The 20,109-nt window shown below is 33.2% G+C and overlaps 1 protein-coding gene across 1 annotated transcript; it reads left to right on the forward strand.

Moving 5' to 3' along the window:
- Positions 1-832: 832 nt before the first annotated feature.
- Positions 833-19,225, forward strand: LOC106068773 (cysteine protease ATG4D-like). The gene is made up of 10 exons (XM_056029592.1): positions 833-1,969; positions 4,309-4,392; positions 5,692-5,904; positions 6,602-6,797; positions 8,634-8,710; positions 8,897-9,009; positions 9,489-9,663; positions 12,154-12,230; positions 13,384-13,503; positions 13,593-19,225. Exons 1-10 carry the CDS (start codon positions 949-951, stop codon positions 13,782-13,784), a joined length of 2,268 nt encoding a protein of 755 aa, XP_055885567.1. The 5' UTR covers positions 833-948; the 3' UTR covers positions 13,785-19,225.
- Positions 19,226-20,109: the final 884 nt, after the last annotated feature.

Genomic DNA, 20,109 nt, shown 5'->3' on the forward strand with positions numbered 1-20,109 from the left:
TTTGAGTTTGTGGAGGGTATATATTTTAACATCTATGTTGGGGGGGGGGGGGGGGGAGCCTAGGCTTATCTTGTGTATTCCTGGAGCAGGGCGCACTGCTTGTCTTTTCTTAAATCCAGTCCTGGGTGTGAAGTCTTAATTATTAATTTATGTTTAAAAATATAGACAAATAGTGAAATTGACCTAAGTTATTAGTTAAACTAAAAGAGTGAGCGTAATAATTAAACGTTTGCCATTTCAGATATTAGTTGTGTCAGTTGTGTAATAGATCTAAATGTTTATTAAAATTGCTATAACTGATATACAAATGACAATCTTGCAACATGACAGTGTTTGATGTATATAAGAGAAGACCTATATATTATATATATAATTAAAGTTAAGCCTTATACTAGCCGTGGCTTAATTAGGTACAGATAGAGCTGGCTCGAATCTGATCAATATTAGGCCAATGGCATAATATAGGCCTAACTGTATTTAGATCTGGTTGCAATATTTGTTTGTTTGTTTGTTTGTTTTTTCTATGTTTTTTTTCTGTAACAATGGTAGACTATTCATTGGCATTTTTTGTTATTTTGGAAAATCGTAAAATCTTTTAAAATCTAATCGTAAATATAGATCTATATATATTTTTTTTATTGCGCGTTATAGACTCTATACATTATATATATGTATATATATATATATATATATATATATATATATATATATATATATATATATATATATATATATATATATATATATATATATATATATATATAATCATGCCTTTTTAGGTTGATGTCATTCTTATATTCATTACCAATCCTAGTTTTTGTGTTGCAATAGTCACATGATTTGTTTCAAAATGGCGGACATAATGTTTTGTTGTGAAAATTCTATTGACAAGGATTTTATTACCGATTCGAATCAAAATGCTCGTTTAAAAAAACTAAGATAACCGAAATGAATTTGTCACGTGAGCGACACAAATATGAGTCTCAAAAGAATGAAGATATTGGGATAGCATCAGCGGATGACGTTCTGTCTTTAAATTCGTGGTCAGATAAGCTGAATCTTTCTACTTCATCCTCCTCAGATTCCAGTTTTCGCCAAGGGAAAGCGTCTTCGTGTGAAATTCGTGAAAAAGAAAGACCTTCTAAGACGAAAAAAAAAGTATTATTACCTGAACGCCCATTTTCACACACAAAAAATACTGTATTAAACAGTGCCAGCAGCAACTTTAGTAAAGATGACCATGAATTGGATAGCCCTACTTTGTCCCGAACTTCACTTACATTATTTGATTATGATTGCCCATCAACTGATCAGCATGAACCAAGTTTTTCAATCATAACCCATGATGAAGTAGATTCATCACACAGCGGATCTCAATTAAATTCCTTTTATGGTATTAAAAATTTCTCAAAGACTAAGAATAAAGCAGGACTTAAAAAAGCACATACTTCTACTCCTAGTGGCTATGGAATTTATCCAAATTTAGACCAGTTTTATGAAAGTAATTATTCTTGTGAAACCACAGATAATGTAAAACTAAAAGAAAATATTTCTAAGCCTGAACCAAAACAAGATTTGCGACACAATCAAAGACCACGTTTCTTTGATTATAGTAATTTTAATAGCAAACCATCTAAATCTTTGGTTCAGCGCAGAAAAGATTCTCAACTTGATAACCAACCAGATACATTTTCTTCCCTTCCAACAAGCTTATCTCAGAGTCATTCTGAGCAATCTTATGGTAAACTTGCAGGACATGGTCCACCTGCTAGTAGAATGGACCACGGTGGCATTCAAAGCAAAGCACTTTCAATGGAGAGATTGTATAACTCACAACCTCAGTTATCTTCAATGGGGAAAAAAACTACAAAATTCTCACCTGATTTATGGGAACACAAACTTGAGCCAGAAAATATTAAAATGAAAGTGAAGTCAGTCTGGAATAACTTAAGATATAAATATGGATATGGTAAGATCTATTTAGGTCAATCTAGCATCACTTAACTCAGAGTTCTCTCAATGTAAATTGTAGATAGTTATGAAGAATTTTGTTTTCGCAACAAGGAAATAATAAAAAATAACTTCACATCAATGACCTACCATTATAGCAATCAAGAATTAGAGGTGTTTAAGGGAACATTGATAGTTTTCTTAAAGCCTACCAAAGACATCTATAGACTATTTGAGTCTAAAAAGTTGTGAAAATCTGCCATATTCCTTCAGCACTAACCTTAAAATCTAGGATTTATGAGTTTGAGGTTTATTAAAAACTATTTTTAACTAGAGTCATAGCTGGGCATTAGGGAAGTCAAGTTAGTTTAAATTTGTTTTATAGGTGTAAAAAATTATTCAGCCAATAGAAATGTAATCTGCTCATCTATTGAATCTATTGATGTCATACTCTATGTATAACTTTGATTGTATTGATACACATGACACTTGAGAAGGTCATATATGTTAATTTTTTTCATGTGTTCAAATGGACTCAGTCATATTGGAACTTGAGTATGTTCACACTATTTTATTTTAATGTATTTTTCATTTTTTTTTAATGTACATAAACACTGTAAATTGTATACATATTGTATTGACATTGATCTTCATTGATGAATATATATTTTTTCTCACATATCATTTGTGAAAACTCTATTGGAGCATAATTCATGGCTTGAAGCAATGTTTGATGCAAGCTGATTTTGAAAAGATTGTATTTGATTTTTGAAAACTATTCGAGCATTATTGATGGCTTGAAACAATATATATATATATGATATTTCACTAGAACACAATTAGTATTTAATCCACTCTGGCACATACATACAATAATAGAGTTTTATTGAAGGAACTGAAATATATCTGATCTGATATAGAAAATCCTCTGAAGTGGCCAAAGCTATTTTAAATCATTTTATTTTATTCAAAATATATAATATTCTTGACACAACTATTTTCAATATTTCTACATAACTTACAGAGCTAGAACAAATGATAAAATATTTATTTTAAGTCTCTTGCTGGCAGCCTCATCATATAATCATGCCAACAATTAGCCTAAGTACAGCCTACTGGTTTGTCTGTAAAGTAAACTCCCTGAAATGTAAGTTGTTTTAGACATTACTTATGAGCTAACATTAAAGATATTGTAATGTACTTATTAAGCTTAGTTAATAGATGAATTTTGTATGCAACATTTCGTGAATCACAAATCTATAGAGGGGTTTAGCTTGTTTATGTATTATTTTAATCAGTTGGCATTAGGACTTTGAAGGTACAACATCTAGCAACAGAGACTTGACTGAGGGCCATTCTACATTAGAGTTATTCTAATTGTTCAACAGTTTGTGCTTGGTTTTTCACATGTACTTGTGTTTTGTTTAATGATCTCACACTAGAAAATGACGCCCATACAAGACACTTAATCATCTCTTGAGTACTTGAAGATATTTATAAGAGTCAGGCGCATCTTTTCAACAACAGAACACTTTACAATACAGTATCTCTCTATATATCTAACTGTTATATAATGCTCTAGTGAATGAGATCATTGTGAACATTTAAGCAAATTAGCAAATCAGAAGCATTTTATGTCAAATAGTGCTAGAGAGTTGATTGAGGTAAACTATCCATTGCCTTTTAACTTACTTCAAATAAGCATATATTGTAATTTTTCTCAGTTGTAACCACTCTAAATTCTGAGTTGCAAAATCATTTATATAAGAGATACACCTTGCCACCATGCCAAGCCTCCTTGAATGGGAAGCCAAAAGCAACAAAAAGGATACAAAATATAATGAAAACTACATATGAAGTGCTGCCTGATCTGAAAACTTCTGCATGGTTGATCTCAGATATAGGAATATAGTCTGGACCCAACATAAAAAATGAGAATGAAAAAGGGGGATAGAGTTATTGCATATTTAAGTTTCTTTCTTTCTGTAAAGAAAAAAAACATGTCCCTTGCTTATCTTTTATATGTGTTAATTTAATGATTGCTATCAGAGTTTTAAATTGTACTTAATCATTGATTTACTTATGATCAAATACCACTTGGCAGGAAAGATAGTTTATCCTAGAATAGCAAACATACATATATTTGGAACAAGCAATACATTTTTATCACCATTTTTTGTGTGTATTTAATAGATTTTGCACATTAAAGGGGAAAAAAAGTTTTTTTAATGTCATCTTTAATTTAAAAAAAACAACATTATGTATTTTGAAATGATCAGATTTAATCTTTTAACATTCACATTACAGTTTTAATCCTTTTCCTTAGGTTTTTTTATTTTATTGTATTTTTTTTTTCAGAAATAAAATCATCTTTTAATGCCAACATGAAGCCTGATAGCCCTTTATATCTCTTAGGAAGGTGCTACCACAGGAGAAAACAAGGTATGTTAAAAACTATTCCTCCACTACCACAATATTGGTTGTCATTTTCATCAGCTTTTGCTATCAAAACTTGGTTGTCAAATGGTGTAAATAGAACAAAGCTGTAGCACATTACTACATTAATTACTATAAATATTTTAGGGAGTGTTTCTAAACTTGTGACATAATGCTACATTCTGACAAAGGAGAGATGCGAAGCTGGTCATTTAAAAAAAAAAAAAAAAAAAATTTGGTAGTAGTTTCATTGCCATTATAAATTCATGCTTGAACATTTATCAAGTAAAAAAAAAATAATTTTTTTTACCAATGTTTTGAAAATTAATTTGTCCAATAGAGACATCTTTCATTTCTGAGCTACCGGGTATGATCTTTTATACTGTTTTCACCACAGGCTCCTGAAACAGTGTCAACTTAAAACATTTTTTTTTTGCAGAGGCCATTTTATGTCTCAGCTAATATGAATCAATCTGTCCTTTTTTGTGTTGGAACAGTCAAATTACTCTCTAGAGTCGTTACATTGTTCTTTTGATGCCTACTATAAGATGTGTTGCTGAACACAGAGACAATTTTAAATGATTTTACAGGCATATATCTCATTTCAAATCAGCTTCTCATAGCTCCAACTTTATTTGACTTTCATCAACACTCTTTTAGAATGATGTAAAGTGTGTTCCAAATGCTAGTTATATAGTTTGTCCATTGTGGTTCGATGATGACCACTTTTGTCATCCAGGGGGCTGAGGGCTTTGCATTGGGGTTTTATGCCTCCTCATGTGGCTGGTGAGAGCTATGTGAGCCTTGAATGTTTGGCTGCACACAGGGCAGGTTATTCTAGCTGGAGCTAGTGTCATTGGCCTTGCTTTTCTTCTGCCAGCACTGTTCTCTTTTCCTCAGTAATTTGTGCGCCAGTTTTCACAGTGCGACGCCATGATGCTGTGTCATGTGCTTCTGTCTCCCAGGTGGCTGGGTTTATGCTGAACGCTTTCATAGAAGCTTTAAGGGTTTCCCTGAAGTGTTTTCTTTGTTCACCTTGTGAGCACTTTCCTTCCCTTAATTGCTAGTAAAATGCATTTCTTCAGCTTCATTGGGTTCTCAGAGAGCTTATAGTGCTACCCTTATCCCCTAGTTGGCTTAAAGGGGCCCGGTCATCTTTTTATTCATGGCTGGGGAGGTTGCATCACAAGCAAAAGTTTGAGAAAGACTTAGTTAAAGTTCAAGCAAATTGGTAGTAAATTGATTTTGTATATATTGTTTGTTAATGAAAATAAATGTTGTTTATATAAATTCTTTTCCAAAAAGGTCATAGCAGTACAAAAGATACACTTCCTGAAGACCCTACATCTGAAGATGAGTTCACTAAAGATTTTATCAGTCGTATATGGTTGACCTATCGCAACAACTTCTATCCCATTCCTGGAACGACTTTGAACTCTGATTGTGGATGGGGATGCATGTTACGAAGTGGCCAGATGTTGATTGCACAATGTCTTGTGACTCATTACTTAACTAGGGGTTTGTGTAGCTTTTTATTTAGGTTGTTGCAGTCTTTTTCCCTTTTTGTTTTGTTCAAAATGCTAAGAAACATATTTTTCTGTTATTAATTACTATTTTGTATGTGTTGAGCTATGTATGTAAAAATATAAATATGTTGTTGAATCTTTTAAGGCTATATCTGTGTTTCAACTTTCTTTTACAAGCTCTCACAATGATAATTAGATAATAATAAAGCCTCTTTGCAAGTTATAAAAGAATTTATTAACAATAAGAGTGGAGTTTCACTGTGCTTCTAAAAGAGGTCTTACATCGGTTGTGTCTAAAAGTCTTCTTATTTCTATATCCTGACTTCAGTTGTGTACTAAAGTTTTATTTCTTTGTTCCTAAATGTACTAGTTACTTCTGTGCATCGTGTCATTCATAATTGTGTAGGGGAGATTTTTTTGAAATTCAAAGGATGTTTAGATCTCACAGCTTAAGAAAATAGGTTAAGGATTATCACTCTTAATAAACTTAAGTAAATCAACTTAGGACATCAAGGCATGTTAGCACTCACTTAAATAAAATGTAGGTTGCATTATATTGGGGGTTTTTTCCCTTCCTAATCCAGTTAATTGCTAAGACAGTTTGCAGTATCTATGTATACATATCTCATAGCATTTTCTCTTGCTACTTATGACATTTGATTATTCAGCTATTTACATTTGATGTTCAGATTGGAGGATACATGACAAACAGAATGAAACTCAGGGGGCTTATTATAGAGAGATCATCCGATGGTTTTCTGAACCTCTTGATGCCCCATCAGATAAAAATCCATTCTGTCTTCACCACCTTGCTCACTTTGGGCGGTTACACAAGAAAGATCCTGGCCAGTGGTATGGACCTTCATCTGTTGCATACATTTTCAGGTAAATAGTTAAATCTAAGCAAACATTGAGTTGTTGATTTTGAACATATTTTTTTTGTCAATTAAGAGAGTTCACTCCAGGATTGGGAACACTATGGCACCTGCATAATATACTATAACATCTCATTGAAAAATGTTATCTTTTTATCATGTGATTGAATTTAAAAGAAACAATAAGATAATATTAGAAAATATTATTTGTTTAGTAGGATTTGTATGGTGTATAAATTGGCATCATTTCATTTTTTAATCTGTGTCTTGTAATTAACTAAGTTTTTATGCATGAGAAAGAAGTCAAGAAGTCTAATTAAAATTCATTACAATTTTTTATTGTATTATCTCACACATGTCCTTGCATCTCAGCTTTTTTTTTATGTAAGCAAGAAGCTGTAAAGGTTTACAATACAATAATATTAATGTCACAAACAGATGTGGAAGTATCTTATTTCTTCTCTAAGAACCATGGTGTATTTAGGCATGTAGTCACAGTTCTTATATGAGCAGAGCTGATTTACTAGATGTAAATTATGAGGTCCATTTGCAAGTATTCTAATTGGTTTGAAAAGCAAACACACACACACAAACCCAAATGGATTTAGAAAACAAAAGTGCATTGTCAAATATTGTGTCAGTAGTCTCAAGTCTCTAGTTCTGCTATGTGTTGTACTACGCTTTGTGTCATATTCTTTGTTTTAAACAGCTTTAAGTGGATTTAATATTTTTAAAAATCTAATAAATTCTGCAATCAAATCTTTGCTGAAGTTTTTGTCTCAGCATTTAGCTTCTACTAGGTTGATAGATAAATGAAAGAGATTTTGAATCTGAGTTTTACCCTTGAGCAAGAAGATTTCGTGCTGATCTAGTGTACATGTGTTGTATTGTGTGTAAGTTTTTCCAGTTCTTTGTGGTTGAGTTTTTTTTTAATTGGAAATCTTGTCTGAAGCTTCTGTCTCAGCATTTAGCATTTAGTTTTACATGTGTTACAAGAGACCAGCTCCACCCATTTAGTTTACATGTGTTACAAGAGACCAGCTCCACCCAATAGTTTACATGTGTTACAAGAGACCAGCTCCACCCATTTAGTTTACATGTGTTACAAGAGACCAGCTCCACCCATTTAGTTTACATGTGTTACAAGAGACCAGCTCCACCCATTTAGTTTACATGTGTTACAAGAGACCAGCTCCACCCATTTAGTTTGCATGTGTTACAAGAGACCAGCTCCACCCATTTAGTTTACATGTGTTACAAGAGACCAGCTCCACCCATTTAGTTTGCATGTGTTACAAGAGACCAGCTCCACCCATTTAGTTTGCATGTGTTACAAGAGACCAGCTCCACCCATTAAGTTTATTCTGGCAATATTAACTGCTCATTTTGTCCCACTAGTTGATTTATAGATGAAAAATTGTCCTTGACCATTTCAACTGTTCGGAATTTCTTCTCCTGCCTTTAGAGCCCTTTTTACCCTTCAGTTTAGAATTAACTCTAGCACCTTTTTGGTCAGAGTCTAGACCTGCCAACTAAAAATGACCATATGTTGGGTGTGTTCTACACATTTTAGGGATAGTAACATCACTAAGATGATGAAACTAGAGTTCTATCAGACTTTAAGGAAGGATAGGTATTATGCTCTAGACGTTTAAGATTATGAGATGACACAAAGATGCAAAATTTGGACAATTTTCCTTTATGATTTCACCTTAACCTTTGGGGGTACAAGATAGAAACAGAGAAACATTTTCCTTGAAATAGTTTAGGGTTTAGTAGTTATGCTTGATACAGACTAGAGGGTTTACCTACTCGTATCACTTAGCTATATATGTATATATTACAGGGATGCGTTCTCCCAGGCCTACCAGAGTGTGCCAATACTTAGCCAGTTGTGTGTTTATGTTGCCCAGGATTGTACAGGTATTCTTCTCATGGAGTTTATTTCTAAATATTGTTTTAGATTTTATTCTGTTTATTATGTTCTGTATAGAAAATTTTGTCTTGTAATATAATTAGAATGTTATTTTTCCAATTGAAAAATGTTAAGCCTTCTTTATTTCCTGTAAAAATCATTATGTTCAAGTATTGTTTTGTATTTCTCTTCAGTGTATATTGATGATGTGGTCAAACTGTGCACAGCAAAGAACAGATCTGAGAGCACTAGCAGCTCCAATGAATCAACAAATGATGGAGCTACCTCTAGTAGCACAGGAGTAGAGGTAAAAGAGATGTCATTGTCCCTTCAGACTTGTATGTACTGTGTACCCTGATTGAAAACCTGGTTTGGAATTAGTAAATCCACCTCAGACTTATGTGTGGCTTTTTTAATATAAAATGCATAAATATGTGTAGCACCTTGTAGACACATAAGTCTTTTAAGTAACTAACTACCTTATCCAATTTTCCCTTTTTAGAATACTAAATGATTTTAAAATAATTTCTTCTTGGGTCTTTAACTATTTTCTTAACATTTTGAGACTTAAAGGTCATTTATACATTTTTGTTCTCCCAAATCAACAGGAATATGGTTACAGTACATATATTGTGCTCAGAGAACTTAAGAATTGCCAATCCATATGAGAGGAAAACATTACATGTTGTCTGTGTGACCAGTAGCTTAATGACAAAACATTTTTTTTTTAATTATATTGTGCCCTAGTTGAAAATTGAAATGCTTTCCTAAATGTTTACCCAACAGGCTGATGCTGAAACTTGGCTGAGATCTGTCATCATTCTCATTCCAATGAGACTTGGTGGTGAAGTCATCAATGAGATCTATATTCCCTGTATAAAAGGGCTATTGTCATACAGCAACTGTATGGGAATCATTGGTGGCAAGCCGAAACATTCCTTGTACTTTTTAGGCTATCAAGGTCGGAAAAAAAGTTTTTAATTAATTTGTTTATATGTGTATTTGTTGACAAAGGAGAAGTGTCAAAACAGTAATGGTCTCTATGAATATCTCATGTTTGAGTCCTGAGCCCATTGACAACAGAAACCGAGGATATAATACATTGACTACAAAAACAAAGGATATAACACATTGACTACAGAAACAAAGGACATAACACATTGACCACAGAAACAAAGGACATTGACCACTGAAACAAAGGACATAACACATTGACCACTGAAACAAAGGACATAACACATTGACCACTGAAACAAAGGACATAACACATTGACCACTGAAACAAAGGACATAACACATTGACAACAGAAACCAAGGATATAATACATTGACTACAAAAACAAAGGATATAACACATTGACTACAGAAACAAAGGACATAACACATTGACCACAGAAACAAAGGACATTGACCACTGAAACAAAGGACATAACACATTGACCACTGAAACAAAGGACATAACACATTGACCACTGAAACAAAGGACATAACACATTGACCACTGAAACAAATGACATAACACATTGACCACTGAAACAAAGGACATAACACATTGACCACTGAAACAAAGGACATACACATTAACCACAGAAACAAAGGACATAACAAACTTTCAATGAAGAACTTTTCGTCTGAGCTGAAGCAAGCTGCTGCCGAAACTAAAATCTTTGATGAATGAGGGAGAAGAATGTAAAAAGATGATGACTTGCATTCAACATAAAAGTTCTCTACTGTTGCCTTGTCATAAGTGAAGGCATATAATCATTAAACTGACTATTACAACCCTGCTATTGAAATAAGGCAAAATCTATACACTAGTATAAATTTGGTTTAAACTTTGTTCTTTCAAATTCTAACAATGGAATTCAACAGAATAATTATAAACTTTGAAGATATAATAATAATAAGGCTTGTCTTCAAGTCCGAAGATTAGTGAGGAATACAGTATTTCCCATGGATGCGCAGCCCCAGCTGTGACCTACATATTTTGCCACATCCAGGGCAAGCATAACCATTGTCTGCAGGTGGTTGATTTAGATTTTCTTTTGGTCTCATATGTGTATCCTGCGGCCTTCCATGAGTGACCTCCAGCTGTCTCGTTCCGACGCCGCATGCAGCCAGTTGCTCTCTTCTATGTCAGCCAAGGAAAGTTGACGCCTAAGCTGGTCTTTGAAGCGTTTCCATGGGGCACCTCTGTTACGTCGACCACCTTTTAGCTCACCAAAAAAGACTGCCTTTGGCATACATTCGTCTCCCATATGGGATACGTGCCCTGCCCAGCGTAGCTGTCGGACCATAAGAAGTCCCTCTATACTGTCCATACCGGCGTTCGCAAGGACATTGCTGTTTGTAGTGCGGTCCTGCCACCGTATGTCCATGATGGAGCGCAAGCATCTTTGGTGAAAGGGCTCAAGAAGTCTTAGATGTTTCCTGTATAGTGTCCATGTCTCAGAACCATACAGAAGGGTTGATAGAACCACCGCCTGGTAGACATTGATTTTTGTAGGCAGGCGTAGCAATTTGTTCTTCCAAACTCTCGCCTGAAGGCGTCCAAAAGCGCTACTAGCCCTGGCCAGGCGGTGATCAACTTCCCTTGAAAGTGAGGCGTCATTTGACACTATAATACCTAGATATGAGAAGTGGTCTACCACGTTAAGGGGCTGTCCATTTACTGTGATCCTTGGGGCTGAGTATGTTTCATTGGGTGACTTCTGGAATATGACTTCAGTTTTCCCGAGGTTTATAGATAGACCGAAAGAGGCAGCAGCGTATGCAAATTTGTTTACCGCGTTCTGGCGGTCATGTTAATTGTGAGCTAGCCGCTTGCAATCATCGGCATCGAGAAGCTCCGTTATGACCATCTCCTTTGTTCTTGTATGGTATAGTAGACGCCGGAGATTGAACACATTGCCATCAGAATGAAACCTGATGTAGATGCCTTTATGCAATCGCTGCCTCATTTGACCCAGCATTACGCCAAAGAAGATAACGAATAGAGTAGGTGCAAGTACACAGCCCTATTTCAGGCCATTTTCTATTGGGAAGTGATCAGAAAGGGCACCATTGTGTCTGCTTCAGGAAACTACTGGTCATTACTTACAAAAGTAAAGTATGTGACATGAACAAAATATTGATTTAGCTCAACAATATCCTCTAGGTCACATTTAATCAATGTTGATTTGTTGAGACCGTCAGAAAAAAATAGGCAGAAATGATGGCAAGACTCTTTAGGATGGCAGAATACATTGAATAGTGAAAGGAACTGGTCCACAGAATATTGCATGACAGAAGTGAAACTGTTCTATTCTATTCTAATAGTTATATCAGCCCTCTGGTGTTCATCTATTCAAAAATTATTCACATAAGTATATGTTTATAGCTATTTTTTTAGGCTTAATTTTTGTTTAATAGAAAGATATTATCAATACAAACTGATTTTCTTCTCGAACAGATGACCAACTCATCTACCTGGATCCACACAAATGTCACGAGGCTGTGGACACTTCAAATCCCAATTTTAAAATTGAAGTAAGACTTTGCTGTTATATTTTGTGGTCAGATAATTATTTTTGAATAAAAAAATAATATGTATGATTGACCAAGATATATAAATCTGTGCGATGGAAATATTTTCACCAATTTTTTTGATCCTATCACTTCTCAATGCACTATGATCCTATCACTTCTCAATGCACTATGATCCTATCACTTCTCAATGTACTATGATCCTATCACTTCTCAATGCACTATGATCCTATCACTTCTCAATGCACTATGATCCTATCACTTCTCAATGCACTATGATCCTATCACTTCTCAATGCACTATGATCCTATCACTTCTCAATGCACTATGATCCTATCACTTCTCAATGCACTATGATCCTATCACTTCTCAGTGCACTATGATCCTATCACTTCTCAATGCACTATGATCCTATCACTTCTCAATGCACTATGATCCTATCACTTCTCAATGCACTATGATCCTATCACTTCTCAATGCACTATGATCCTATCCCTTGTCTGTACAAGTTGGGAAACAAGGAAGGGGGTATCTTGTTTACATGATCGTTTTTTTTTTAATGCATTAAAAAAAAAGTTTGCTCAAGGCTCAAGATTCAATTTATACCACCACATCTGTCAAGTATGATTTCTATCCATTGTTCAAGATACCAAACAAAATAATGAATTACTAATAGTTAATTAACTAATTGGTTAATTTTTTAAATTGATTCTTGTAGTGTCAGGAAAAGAAACAATTGTGCAAAATTTCAGCTTGATCCAAGATTGGGTGTTGGAGAAATAACGTGTACAAACTTTCTACCAGAGAGTCAGAGTGAGTTGATATAAGCTTTGTAAAGAAAACAACAGTTTGTTAATGTCAGAATAAAAAATTAGTTCCATTTTATTAAATGATCAGTTTACCAAGTGTCCTTACTAGTAATAAAGTTTTAACAAATGTGTATCATTATGCTTTAAAGTATGACTAATGTCCTTTGTGTTTTTATTGGTCTCCATAAAAACAAACTACCACTGCCCTTTTGTCATTTATGAGATACAACTGCTACTTTTGTATTTATGTACAATCATTCAGCTTGAGATAGTGTTAGTAAATTTCTTAAATATATGGATTAAATTCCTATGATATAAACTCATGTTCTCTGTTCTCCTGTCTTCAGACTTACCACTGCACTAACCCCAGAAAAATGTCTGTCACCAAAATGGACCCAAGTTGTACAGTTGGTTTCTATATTCATGATGCTAAGGAGTTTAAAAAATTTGTCCATGAGGTTAAAGAGGTAATGATGTTCAATGAGATGTTTTATTTTGGGAATGTCCCAATAGACATTTTTTTTTTCTTCTATTTCTTTCTTCGTTTCTATTTCAGTTCACGTCACCAGCGAAGCAACGGGGCATTTATCCTTTGTTTATCTTTGATGAAGGAAGTCACCAAGATTCAAACAGCCAAGCCTTTACAGGAGAAAAAGGGAGGGTACGTGTCACACATTACCATCTTGATGAGAACGGTCAAAGAAAAAGGACATTTTCTCGTGACTCTGAAGACTTTGTTCTGCTTTGAATAGTGCATCTGTAAAACTACATCCATTCATCAATTTTCATTCTCTGTACTGCTCAAAAGTGGAGAATTTATATTCCTGATTCACAGATGGATCACAGTTAGCATTATGATATAAATATCATCCTTATTTATAATCCAATTCAGAATATTTTTTGAAGGGAGGAAAAGTTGTTGCTCTCTTTGTTGTTTTTTTTTTGTTTGTTTTTTGTTTACTCTTTAAAGGTGCAGATATTTGCGTAAGTGTATCATCATTTGTTTGTCAGGAATGTATAGTAGGTTAATAAATGGCTGAGACTAATTATTTATAATAATTGCATGTGATTTTACTGTTGATATGTTTGAAGGAGATAAATGAACAATTAGCTCTGTAACAATTTGTTCCTGATTTTACTATGTCCATAAATTCTATAACTGTATATTTCTTGTAGTCATCCTGAGATAATCTCTTTGCTCTGCGCTTACTGTCTAAACTTCACAATGTGATCTAATTGCAATCAAAGCTTGAATGGTTGATTCTTGTTTCTCTCACAATTCTAAATGGTTCCCAGACCAATTTCAAATGTGTTCTTTGATCATTTCACTATAATTACAGCAAGCAACCATCATTTTTGTAACTCAAACATAAACCAAAGGGATGCTTAATGAAACTGACCTTTCAAATGTACCTAATTGGTTTGCTAGTGTATGCTAAATTTTGTGCAATATTTTCATATGCAACATATTATTTGTTCTGGTGAGTGAAAGTATTGAACCAATGTAAAAAAAAAAATTTTTTTTTCATTTTTAGCACCTACATATTTTACATTACAAAATGTAGGAAAAAGCCTTTTGGTTAAATTAAAGAATTATTTTTTATCCTACAAATTGTTGTGTGTTTTTTTTTATCCTCCAGTTTTCTATGGCCTATTTAAAAAAATCCTTAGCTTTAAGTTTTATTCATGACAGCTAATTGCATTGTCTGACATAATTCATTGTTTTCATCCTGCTATGTTAAAATGTCTTTTTCAAAGAGCTTCAAACTCTCCTATTAAACAAAAATGCAATATTCAATAGTTCTGATAGATAAGTAACATGGATGGCATGTTTCTTCACATAGATGGATAATTTTTTTTTTAATTACAAAAACTACTTTGCAAGTGTCTTTTTTAAAAGTAATGTAGATTTGATATTGTGTAAATATGTACTGATCTAGTAAGTGAATTGTTTCATGTTTTCTATGTTCATGTCATTGATTGAGATAGTGACAGTGATACCAATGGAAAGATAATGTATCACTTAGATCTCAGCCACAGAGTCTATGATGATGATTTGTTTTCTATACAATCTGGAAATTTCAGATTATTTGATGTTTCTTTATATTTCAAATATGATTTGCGCTATTTCATGTGTTAAATAAAACAAGAAGCCACTTCAAAAAAACAACTAGGTTTGTTCGTTTATATAAAGACACATAATTGATATGGTTTCTCTTCATCATCATTTTGTAAGCATCAAATACTGAAACAAAGCTTATCAGACTTGATACAAAATTGTTTCATTTAAGGTAGGATGGAATAGGGCACATTTTGAGGGATATAAGTAATAGTTGTTGTTTTTATACTAGAGAAGTTTTCAAAATTTGCTTGATAGAGATGAACAAAAAATATTTTTTTTAAATAGAACATTGGCTATAGTGTTTGAAAAATTTATAGTCATTGTCAGTAAGACTCCTTCAAACTGGTACATCCCGTTTCAATCATTGAGAGAGGGAAAAAAAAAAATTGAAAGCCCATAATGCCATAGAAAATTTGTTGACAGATCAAGAACTTTAAAAAATTGAAACTAAGTATAAAGTATGAAATGGAAGTGTTGATTTATTTACACCAAATCTTGTGTTGGTTGAAATGTACTGGTACAGTCCATGTCTTGTGTTGGTTGAAATGTACTGGTACTGTTCAGTTAATGCTAATTTCTCCAATGTATTTCTATCCGATTCTGAACACAAATTTTAACAGGAAATGAAATGTTGTCAATGTGTTTTTTAAAGTCGCACTAAGCAATTCTGAAGTCTTTAAAATTTTACACACACACACACACACACACAAAGTAATAGGATTGACTGTTAAGTGGAAAGTGACACTGGGCTCATAAATCAATTTAGGTTGTAACCTGCACTTTGTTTAAATACCGGTACAATTATTTACTGAATAAAATCTCTTAATCTCCTATTACTATATTTATTCAATTGAAAAGTTATCTGTGTAAGAAGGTAGTTGACTTTTGGAATACTGTCTCTTGAGTTCAAAGAACTACTGATACACATTGTTATATTTTGCTAGTTATGAGTTTGTATTGTAAATGTTTTTTGGAATGTGTTAAGTTCTTAGATATCTTCACTGTGTATAATTTAGGATGGTATAGAGCTTTTTGTAATAACATTGCTATGAAATCAGTTAATCTGTTAGTTTCTTTCAACTAAATAATTGCAGAAGTGCCATAAGCTTTAGATCCCCTTGCATATTTTGTACATAAAATGTCATAACTATCTCCCTTTAGTGATATTCATCTTTCATCATTTTATTTTCATGAAATCATTTTTTTTTAATCTGATCACCATTCAAATTGGATTTTTTTATTAGGCATATTAACAAATCAGTGCTAAATGTGTGGGTGCTAAATGTATATCAGGGGAAAATAAAATGAATGTTAGAATTCTCATTTTAATGAAAGAACAAATCAGCTTTCATTTGTACAAAAACTGTTGCATGAAACATAACTGTATAATCTTGCAAGATGAACGAGTATTCTATGTGTAACAGACTAAAAAGACTTCAATAATTAATATTTAAAACATTAATTGTTGTTGATGTATGTATAAATATAAACACCTTTATATATTGACCTACCTATTTGTAATGTTATACATATACCTGTCTAGTCTCAGCAATCCTGTTTATCACATCTCTCTCACCTGTCTAGTCTCAGCAATCCTGTTTATCACATCTCTCTCTCTTTCCCTCTCTCTCCCTGCTATTGTTACATTCCACTGAAAAGTTCGTCATGCTTTAATAATTATAATTTATCAGACTTTTTTTTTTTTTTTTAATATATTTTAAAATGTTAGTAGACCTCTATTTCAATTCCTTAAATTTATATGTTTTCTATAACCCTTTCTGGTCAGCTGTATGTAATGCTGGGTGATCTACACTGTAAAGTGGTTAAATGTTTCCCTTTTTTTTTAAAGGACCAATTTTGATGTTTGAGCAAATATACACACACTGAAGTTGTTGCTTTTTGAAATTTTCAAAAAATTGATTATATTCAGGTGTAAACAAAAAAAAAGGAGGGGGGGGGAGTGTTGTCAAAATAGTTGATTTACACACATTAAGAACTAGAGGTACTTCAAAATAATTTTTTTTTTGTATGTTGACTTTGTAATGTCTATTCATTTTTTTTTCAAAAGATAAGCCTTAGTGTATAATATAATATATTTTATAATGAGTAAATGAAACTGAACAAGAAAGAGTCTGGAAATGCCAACTACACAAAATGTCATTAATCAGTTAACAACTTCGTAATAGAATGTGTTTTTTTACTTCATAGTCATTTGGCAGACATATTTGAATTCTTGTAATATTTTGATATCTTTGGGTTTGACTTTGTTTCTGTAAATAAACTGTCTGATTGTATATTTTGAAGAGTATGTACAGTTATTTCTCTAATGCACATTATCTTTTTTTAGTGTGTGTGTATTGCTAGTCTTGATAAAAAGATTAATATATTTGTATGTCATTTAAACCATGAAATATTTAGAGGCTTAGGATCATTCAGCAAGATAAACATTGTACTTGAAACTAGTATAAGAATAAGACATTGTTCAAGTGAGAAAGCAACTTTTTCTATGGGTATGGATTGAAAGTGGAATTATCTAAGGCATCAGTTTCAGCTAGAGTGACCCCTGTCTGCCATGTAGTTCCACAAGGCAGCCGGCTGCCTTAGATAAAGCAATAGTCTTCTCATGGTTTTGGCAGTTTCAGAATAGGAATATGAAGAGATTCCCCAGAGTTGCTCAGCCTTTGTCCACTTATGGCAGAATTTGGGGTGAAGAGTTCCTCGTTCATGCCTGTCTGGTTGGAGAAATCTTTACCAATGGTCTAATTGGATAATGGGCTTCACTATTCAGTTCATATTTTAAAATTTATAATTAAAGTGTTGTTGTTTTTTTTTTATTTTTGCTTTAATTTTAAATAAAAATAAACAATCAGATTAAAAAATGTACATAAGAAGTAGTATCTCCCAAAATTTATTTAAGATTGAAATTTTGTCCATCAAAAAAAATTAGATTTGCTTATTAGCTATTATATCCACCTTTTCTACCAGTCCTTACCCTTGAAAAAAACTTTATATAGAGATATTTAAAATGCATCCCAACCCACCTTTTTCCCATGCTTATTTTATCCACTCCCATCTAGATCTACTTGCTATCCACTGGTTTCAATGTTGTACTCGACATGGAACTAGAACTAAATGTATTGTTAATGTGGTTTGTATTCAGATCTCAAGAAATGTTCAAAGTGGCCATTGGACTTATCCAAATCAATAAGTTATGAGGTCTTATGTTTTGTAACAGTAGAACGTATATGTTAAATCATTGTACAGCTAATTGGGGTCATGGATCTATTATATTAACTTATTAATTAACGTGGACAGAAGTGGCACTAATTTATAATGTAAAAAAAAATGATGTCTATGTAAAATTGAATAGATGCCACTTTTTATGTCACTTGTCATTTTACACGCTAGTCTTGCTTGATTCTAGTTATTGTTCTGATCTGATTCAAATGCATGTGGCTGTTGTTTTATAGTTGAAACATGTGAACCATATTTTCAAGTTGACAACAGTTTTGTCTCAAGCTTCAAAGCCAACCAGAAACCACAACACTTTCACTGTGCAGGACCTTCAGTTAGATTTAAAACCTGACTGATGAACGGACAGACAAACACAAACACTTTTCTGCTAGGCTTATATTTCCACAAGAGGTGGCTGAAAAAAAAAATACTCTTAATAGAGCATCTCTTATATTCCTTCTTCCTGTTTTCATAAACCTTGAACAAAATCGAATAAGGTTTTGTTTGTTTTTGAAAGTGTAAAGATAAGTTCTATGCTTTCCCAAAGATTTGTCAGAAATATAGATGACATAAAGACAAAGTCTATCATGGGCAGTGACAGTTCTATTTATGAATATAACATGTTTTTCTTTGATCTGTGGTTCATTCAAAACTTATGTGGGTGATTGAAGGCTCTGGAAATCATTGATATTTTTTTTGTACTATACAACTTTCCATGTGCGAAAGCTGATTAGAGTTTGTTGTTTTCTGGGCTGGTATTTCAATGGGTTGTCGTCTATGAATCATGTTTTGTTTTTTAAATAAATATTCAGTACTTTTATTTTCACATTTGACGCCATAGTTCTGTATTTTCTAGATATTTTTAGTGTGTCAAACTAAGTTGTCAATTCACTTTGTGTTTGTTTCAACTGTTAATGTTTACTGCAGAGTTCATTGATTTCTTTTTGTTTTTACTCAGCTGCAGCATGATGACATGCAGTTTATTCGTGTTTGTATCTTGTTTCCAATCTATCTCTCTAAACAGCTAGACCTTCTAATGGAGCTAGAAAGTCTGTAGATCTGCTGGTTCGTTGGGAGGAAACGTTTGAAAACATTTCGCTTCACTGTTAACATGAAAAGAAAAGGTCAGAAAAGAGGAGGAGCCAGACCAACGACCTGTGGATCCACCCATTCATGGCGTCTAAATCAACAAGTTACAAGATAAGGAAACACAAGAGTCTATTCGATGTTAGAAGTCATTTCATTTTAAGTGTCGCTTTTATCCCAAGATTTTGAAAGAGAAGCTCTTTCATAGTTGTTAAATTATTGGCGAGAAAATTCTAATACGAAGGAAGATTTTTTTCGAACTAAAGGATTGTGGAGTGTCAAAATTCGATCGTACGGTTACTATGCCGAATTAAAGCTATTCGGAAACAAATATTGTGAAGGAAGTTTAGAGCCCAATTAAAGCTATTCGGAAACAAATATTGTGAAGGAAGTTTAGAGCCCAATTAAAGCTATTCGCAAACAAATATTGTGAAAGAAGTTTAGAGCCCCATCGTTCTGAAAGATCTGGAGAGGGGAGATAAATTGATTACCAGGAATAGTCATTCTGACTTGTAGGATCACCTCAAGAAACTAGATGCTTCATGCTGTTTTTCCATTATTTGGGTCAACATATTAATGCGAACTATCATTTTGAAGAAAGAATTTATCCAGAGTAAGTTTAACACAATCG

The sequence above is a fragment of the Biomphalaria glabrata genome, chromosome 5, assembly GCF_947242115.1.
Source record: "Biomphalaria glabrata chromosome 5, xgBioGlab47.1, whole genome shotgun sequence".
Classification (NCBI taxonomy): Eukaryota; Metazoa; Mollusca; class Gastropoda; family Planorbidae; genus Biomphalaria; species Biomphalaria glabrata.